Source organism: Mandrillus leucophaeus, unplaced genomic scaffold (assembly GCF_000951045.1).
Source record: "Mandrillus leucophaeus isolate KB7577 unplaced genomic scaffold, Mleu.le_1.0 Scaffold614, whole genome shotgun sequence".
NCBI lineage: Eukaryota > Metazoa > Chordata > Mammalia > Primates > Cercopithecidae > Mandrillus > Mandrillus leucophaeus.
The window spans coordinates 380,725-388,991 of NW_012106631.1; the positions used below are offsets into that span (position 1 = coordinate 380,725).

An 8,267-nucleotide genomic window follows, 5' to 3' on the forward strand; every position below is an offset into this window, starting at 1 on the left:
GTCAGCTCACAAGTTCTCACTTTGTACAGTTTATGCCTAGCACGAAGGTACTTGGCCAACAGGAATGATGAATTTGCAATCTAACAAATGACCCTAGGCTGAATCTAGTGACCTTGGGCTGAATATTTTTGAAATATGAATATTTTGAAAGTATGAAATATTTTCATACTATGCATACTATATGCATACTAAATGCATTATGCATACTAAAATGGTTTTATAAGCAAAGGATGAATTAGCCTGGAAGAAAGGGCAACTTTTTGTAAGTTAGCACAGAGGAAGTGCCTTTTCTAATCTGCCCAAAGGTACAGTAACTCTGAACATTCATAAATGACGAGTTAATGGGTGCAGCACACCAACACAGCACATGTATACATATGTAACAAACCTGTATGTTGTGCGCATGTACCCTAGAACATAAAGTATAATTTTAAAAAAAGAATGTCAAACAGTACTGTCCAGTAACATACTCTGCCTCTAGTGTAGGTGGCCAAGCCAAAGTTTAGCGCCACACATCTGTGCTCCACCCACAAGGAAAAAATTGAACCATATGGCCTCAAAAGTTCTTATCAGTCTGATTTCTCTGCTGCCTTAACTTTTTCACTCTATTGTTCTATGCATTATCCTATGGATCTCTGATCCTCAGAATATCTCTCACACCTTTAATGGTACAATCTCTAAAACCTGCTTTGTTTTAGAAGCAAGAGAAATGATATCATATGCCAGCGTGGGCTTATAGTTCATACTCTTCTTTGATTTGTGTATGAATAGGTAATTGGGAAAAAATAATTCTTCCCAGGTTCTCCCAGAAGTTTTTCTGATGCCATTAGATAAGATGCTACATTGGTGGTTGTAGCAGAGTGGGGATGCAAGTTTAGCACAAATATTTTGAAACATGCTGATCTATATTCAGAAGTAGTTAGGATTCTGGCACAACCCAAGCTGAAAGAAGTATATTTTTATTAATGTGGTAAGATCCATTTTTAAAATAAATTTATGAAAAAATTACAATACCTTATTGTGTATATATCTAGCTGTAATTGTTCATATTATACTTCATATTTATATAGCACTATTTCCTAATGAACTCATCATATAGGGTTTATTTTGTAATTCCAATTCCATTTGGATTCACCCATGCACACAAGGATACATTACAACAATGTCCCACTGGACATGTAGAAGATATGTCCTCTTTCTGCTTTACTCTTCCATATGCTTTTTTTTTCAAATAAAATACAAATTCAATCTTACTATGACATAATTTTTGAAACTGAAACAGTATTATGACCATCTTTCTGTAGTATAATATACAAAGTTTCAAATATATTATTTCAACCACAAAAATAACACTGTAAGGTAGGCAGAAAGACTAAAACTTTTCAAAAATTCAGGTTTATTCAAGAAATATTTTTTCATAAATACTGAGCCAATATGCATACTAAAATGGTTTTATAAGTGAAGGATGTAATTTTATAAATTTGCCTGTAGGAGGAGTGTTAGGCCGCTAATAATTAGCCATTCGGCATAAATGTAAGTAAATTCTAAATTTGCTTTATGGAATATTCTATTGTTTTATTTTTAAATATGGTACTTAGTAATATTTACAAATTTAGAGAACAAAATTCTAGACATAATATTTTTGTCTCCAATACAAGAAAGAAGGAAAGCACATTTAGATGATTTCCTCTGCCTTAGTTCAGGCTTTGTATACCAGTTTTCTTGTCTCCAATCTCTTTTTCTCTTCCTTTTAAATTTTAATTCTGCTGGTGGAGTCATCTTGCCAAATCAGATTGCAACACTATGATAAAAAAAAATTTTACACCAACTGTGGATCAATACATGATGAGTAAACTGCTGAGTGCAGCATTAGGATTCATTCATAACCTGGAATTACATCTCCTGTAGTATACATTGTTGAGAGCTTTCCTAGAAGTCATTTTGCCCTTTCTTATCCCTAACAGAATCCAGATTCAATTGAGGCATTTCAGCCATCAGGAAAAGGGGATCTGCCCTCAGCCCCTGGGAAGAGTCTTGATGGTTAAATAAATGATTATTCCAGATTGACTGAAGTAATACAGTATCTGTACCCAAACTGAAAAAAGGAAATTTTAATTCATCTTCAGGATTAAAGCATGTTGGGTCTCTCTCGCACACATATGCACACCTCTCCCCATCCCACTGGATATTAATAAGAAAGGATCAAATCCACTGGCAGCTATTTTATGATGATAGGATAAGAATTCAGATAATGTCAAAACTGAGGAAAGTAGATCAAAGTTATGGCACAAACTCTCAAGACGTGTGGGTGTAACACACACAGACTCTCTCTCTCACACATACACACATACTCTCTCTCTCCCCCACCCCACTTTTACAGTACATGCCTGTTAGCCTGACTTCCTTCCCTCATTTTTTGTCTCCCTCTTAAAAACTGCCTAGTTCAAATGCTTTTCTTGAACCTTCCGATCAAAATATCACCTCTGATACATTAAAGTTATTTTATGTATACCCCAGCTATAATGATTTTAAGTATCTCTTTGAATCCCTAATAACATAGCAAGTCATCCAATTGCAAGTATGATATCTTATTGATCTTGCATCCTGCACAACGCTGAACACAGAGCAAGCATACAATGAGATTCCTGAAGTGAATGCTATATAGCAATATCCATGTCAAGCTTGCTTTGTAATATTCACATGTAAAAGCAACGACACAAAATAGTCATTTAGTATGCCAACATGTTTATTCAACTTTTAATTGTCTCACCCTAATACAAATCTCAAACTTTTCCTTCAGCCCATCTTTGGAAATCTTCAAAAGAAAGAAAACATAAATCTGAATTCTCTCTTTTACTTGTAAATCACCTCTAAATAAGCCAAAGGTCACAAACATGAAAGTTAATTTCTTCACTATAACTTTATTTTAATTCAAAAATTCCCCTTGAGTTTTCATGGTAGTTTCTCTTGAACCTCTATAATTGTAAGCACACTTCATGGGGGCTGAACTTCCTACAAAACTTGCTTTTTTTTTTTTTTTTGGGAACTTTCTTCTACCTCAGTCCACCAAATCACTAGGTGTAGCCTTCAATGACATTATTTACGTCTTGAAACCTATCTCCTTTGTTTACACCTGAGTAAGGCCACATCACTGTGAATCCCTTCCTTAGGAATTTATAACTGGGACTAGGAAATTCCAATTGCACTCTGGGCTTGTCCCCTGAGTAGGCTTATTTTATAATATTTTTTATTAATTAAAATTTATTGCAAATTTCCACTGTTAGTGAAGCCACATAGAAATAAAGTTAGGAAAGTTGTGATTCTCCATAGCATCGACTCTTCTACTCAGTTCCCCACCATACAAAAATAAGTCTTAAAGAAATAAAGAAATGTGGCCACCAAATTCAAAAAATCAAAAAGGATATTACTAATCATGTAATAATTTTAGCATTAACAAGTTTCTATTTTCCTTGGCACAAACCTAAGTACACTTCTTAGTTTAGACAACAAATTTAAACTTCTAGCCTCTCTAAATTCATCTATTAATAAAACCAGCAGTTCAGTGCTTAGTTTTGACCTAACCAGCAGGGGTCAGAATCAGAACAAAAACAACCCGAGGAAGAATTCTATGGAACGACATCAACTATATAAGCGAGCAAAAAATCAATTGCTTGCCTAACTGCAAAATTAACATGTAAATAGCAAACATCTCAATGAAGATGTAAACAAGTATATAGCTTCCTTTAGAATTATATCTAACAATTGTTTACATCTGAAAAAAAAATCTGAAAAGTTCTAAAGAGAAAATATTAACATTCTAATAAAAATAATTAAATTGTAACCCTCAAGCTGGCTCCAGTAGGTTATGAAGACATAAAAATGCTGTAGATATTACAAGTAGTTTCCCAAGTTTGCATTAAGAACAAATTCAGGTTATCTTGCTTTTGTACATTTTTGTAAATGGTGAAATTATATTCTGAAAATTACTTACCTGTTACATCAGTTTTTATTCCTGCAAGCTTCAACAGAGGTTCAACCTTCTCATAATAAACCTGGGTAGCTTCTTTTTTGTGACTTTCGGGGTTAAGGAGTATTTTTAATGACTTCGGTCTGTTTGGAAAGCCTAAGAAGAAATTTTAAAGACAACGTTGTAAAGTCCTTGTCAGCATTTTTTTCTTTCCCTTTAAAATGACACACAAGTCTGTTAGAATGTGATAGGCATTTAAATAGTATTTGCTATTTTTATTTGAAATTATTGCAAGAGAATTCTGAATATAACTTTATTTTAAAACACTTACATTTTTCCTAGCTGTGAAATAGGTATATCCCTCTTAAAATAAATCATGAGTTAGAACAATACATTTATTTTATGAAGATGCAAAAAAAGAGAGGCAACTTTGTGAATATTAGGCAGTGCATATGTGTATTTACCAAACCACAATATATCAAATGTTCTTTTAGCATTTGTTTCTGGAAAAAAGCAATGGACTGTAACAAATAGAAGGGTACATTTCCTCTCCTTGGCTAAATGTGCTCATTATTGGAATTGGGCACCCCAGTGACCCCGGGGCTACCAACGCCTGACCTACTGATGAGTCCAGTGCAGAATAGAGGAAGCAGGGATGGGTCAGTGTCAGTACCAAGTGCAGTGCATGCTGGGAGTTAAAAAGAGGGTTTCGGTCAGAGTTCAAGCCTGAAAAGGGGCCGGGGAGAAAGAACTCTTTTGGGAATTGGGAAAGCAACGCCTCTCAGCAGGGATTCGATGACAGTGCTGCCTCACAGTTGGGGCTGAGATTTGATACTACAATTTTCTGGGCTTGCAAGATGCTTATCTCTTCGAACCCAGTTGGAGCAGGTGCAAAGCAAATTTTCTGTTGTTAGGAAGGGGCAGGAGGGACTGAGGAGCTAAAAGAAAGCTGACAACCGTTTCTTTTATGGTAAGCTGCTCTCAGAGGGCCACGTTTAAAGATTAAAGAAGCCGTTATTAACATCTATTTTTAATAAAATCCATTACTAAAAAGACAAGTGAAAATTGTCCACTACAAGGAGTCAGTGTTTCATACGTCAAGTAGAGAGAATATTTTACTTCTCATTATATTTGATACAATGAAATATTTCCACAGGACATACTGTTTTGATTTTAGGAAGACTTTTAGATGAGGAAGAGATAGGGTCATGATAAACTCCTTAAACATTCCTGGTGAAACTGCCTAGAGCCCTTTTTAGTAAGAAGCCTGCATCAGCCTCCAATCACCCAGGCTGGAAACCTCAAAACCAAGCTCAATGCCTTCCTTTTTCCTTGCCACATTTCAATGGGTGCTCAGATTCATAAGATGGTAGCTACTTGCTTCCATGCCTTCTCCCACTGATGTCCTCTGACTTGGGGACCGTGCCCAGGCATGCTGGCTGTCCTCCCCTTCCACTGCATCCTTTGGTATCACAGCTCTGATAAGTGCTGCACAGTTCAAAGGCGGCTATGGCTCATTGCTGCCAAGAGCGAGCCCAAACCCCTTAAAATGACATTCAGAACCCTCCTGCTCCCAATCCTAATCACTCTCCTCTCCTTTCTCTGTCACACGTGTTAAAGAAACATTTACTGGGGAGGCTGAGGCAGGAGAATGGCGTAAACCCGGGAGGCGGAGCTTGCAGTGAGCTGAGATCCGGCCACTGCACTCCAGCCTGGGCGACAGAGCAAGACTCTGTCTCCAAAAGAAAAGAAACATTTACTGAGCATTTGTGCTAAGTACTGGGTAGAAGGGCCAAGGGATTAAGATATGATTTGTACTTTAAAGGAGGAAGATGTATCCACAAATACAGACAGCACAAAACACAGAGGCATGTTAACAGAGAAGCACAAAGTACAACAGAGTGTGTCAGAGAGGGTGGTTAGTTCTTATTAGGGATCTGGAAAAGGCTTCAAGAGAAGTGAGTATCTGAGTGGGGCTTTTGGCTTGTGCTGTTTTCACCCCCTAAAATTTCCTCCCTCATTACCCCTTATCCCACCCTTTAGCAAAACAGCAGGGGTGAAAATTTTAGGCAATGAGAGCTGCCTGAGCAAATAAATGAAGTGAAATGCGGAGGGTTTTTATGTTCCATTTCAACTTCCTCATCAAGGTCCAGAATCATTGTATTATTGCCAAATTCCTAGTCTGCCAGACCTTCCTTTGTTCACACAGTTTTTCCTTTATGCTCCACCCCATCCCCACTTTCGTCAAAATTTTATGACTTTTCAAAGCTCACTTCAAACAACACTTCCTCAGTGAAGCTTTTCTTAATCAGCAACAGAGTTCACCTCTCTGAAGTTTGTCTCAGAGTAAGGCTTCTCTGCTCACACTTTACTCTAGGTTCCTCTATTGCTGATCTTTATACTACTTACATGAGAGGATTCAGATGAAAGACCCAAACTGAGACAATACAAAACGGAATAATAACAGTAATAGATTATACAACAATTGAATTTTCAAAACACCCAACTTCATGAGTAATACTGACACTAAACAAACAAAAGATGAGAAGAGAACATTCTGTTCTATAGAATAATATTAGGGTAATTAATAAATATAGAAGAATTATAAAGAGAAAAATCACTATTTTCGGTCATCGCAATAATTATTGATTCAGGCAAGAATCACCAATGGGTGCTAAAGCCATCCAGTGACAATCAGTTGGGGACAAAATATTTATATATTCTTAAACTCTGTCCCTCATCACTCAAATTATTAATACAAAGGGCAACATATTTAATGGAGACTAAAGGCATGAAAATTAAGTGCAATGTGTGATTCTGGATTGGGTTTTTTAAATGCCATAAAGGACAATATTGCTGTCCTTTAACCATGAAGGACTAAGCTTACTTTTAGCTTACTAAAAGTAACCTAGAGCTTACTTATATGAAACGCGACAGGAAAAGAAACTTGCTTAAAGACCAGAGGCCAAGTGTTAGGTTAAGTATCCTGATTAAGTTTACTTTACCTAGTAAACTTATTGGAATGCCCTGCTTTACTTCTCAAGCAGGGGTAGTCCCAATAAGGACAGTGTTATCACACACATACCTACAAATTTATCTTCCTATATTCATGTATTTACAAATAACTGCATGTCTGCTCAGTACAAGGCAGAGTTCCAGAAACGGAGGCTCTGTCAGTGAACAAGAAAAACTTCTGCCCTTGTGAAGCTTCCACTCTAATGGCACAAGACAGAAAGGAACAAGAGTATATCACGTGGTAATGTAATACCTTCTAAAAATAAAAATGAAGATCACTAGTAGTGGGAGGGAGGGAGGGCAAAGGTGGGCATGACTTCCTGGCCAGGGAAGGTCAGGTCACCCTAGAGCCTTGCAGGCATTTACAAGGACTTTGGCTTGCGTAGAGAAATTCACGCATGGTGAATTTCAATCAATGAAGCCATATGACCTTAGGTGCTGAAAGAAACACTCTGGCTGCTTTGTGGAAAGTAGATAAAGTAGGGCCAAGGGCCACCAAATAAGAACAATTGCAACACTCTAGGTGGGAAATGATTGTGCTTGGACTGGAATGACTGCAGTGGAGGTTAAAAGTTAGATTCTATAAGTATTTTGAAGGTATAGCTGACAGCATTTGTTGATTCTTTGGATACGGTATGTGAAAGAGAAGAGTTAAGGAATATTCAAATGTCTGGCTGGCAAGGGGAAAGTAAGGACTTAAAATGGGTTGAGAACTAGTGAAAAATCAGAGACTCAAATTGTGGTCTCAGAGAAAATTGTCGGTAATGACAATAACAACATCTAAGGAACTGACATCTTCATCAGAATCACCTGAAGTGCTTCTTAAAACATAGATTCTGGGCTCCAGCTCCCAGAGTTTTGGGCTTAGTAGTCTGCGGTGTGGTCTGGGAATTCATATTTATAACAGGTTCCCAGGTGCTGATGATGTTTGCAAAGGGACCACATTTTGAGAACCAACATTCTAGAAATCATCCTCATTGAAGGAGAGGAGACCAAAAACTGAAAAAATAGTTAAAGAAACATAATATTTTAATAGGAGTGGTGTCAGAGAGAGTGAGAGTAAGATAGACTTTAAGTCTTCAAGGAGTAAAGAAAATGACTCGGTAGTCTGCACAGGACTGCAACTAGTAGTGCCAGCTAGAGGTATCTAATAGATTGAGCTTCAACGCTGAGAATTTTTAAGAGAGGAAAAAAGGGATTATGGTCTCAAAATTTAAGTGAGATGGAAGGAAGACATTAAGACATTGACAATATCTCCAGGACCAGTGGTATGAAATGTATGGCA

General features: G+C 37.1%; 1 protein-coding gene across 3 annotated transcripts in view; it reads right to left on the reverse strand.

Moving 5' to 3' along the window:
• The window catches only part of CERKL (ceramide kinase-like), a 129,573-nt gene that overhangs the window by 36,273 nt on the left and 85,033 nt on the right, over positions 1–8,267 (reverse strand). For 2 of the 3 annotated variants that reach the window (XM_012000041.1, XM_012000040.1), the window contains exon 3: positions 3,992–4,123. The exons of the other annotated variant lie outside the window; for it this stretch is intronic. In XM_012000041.1, the coding sequence (XP_011855431.1) occupies positions 3,992–4,123 (132 nt within the window). The remainder of the gene's footprint in view (positions 1–3,991; positions 4,124–8,267) is intronic. 3 annotated transcript variants of the gene reach the window in all.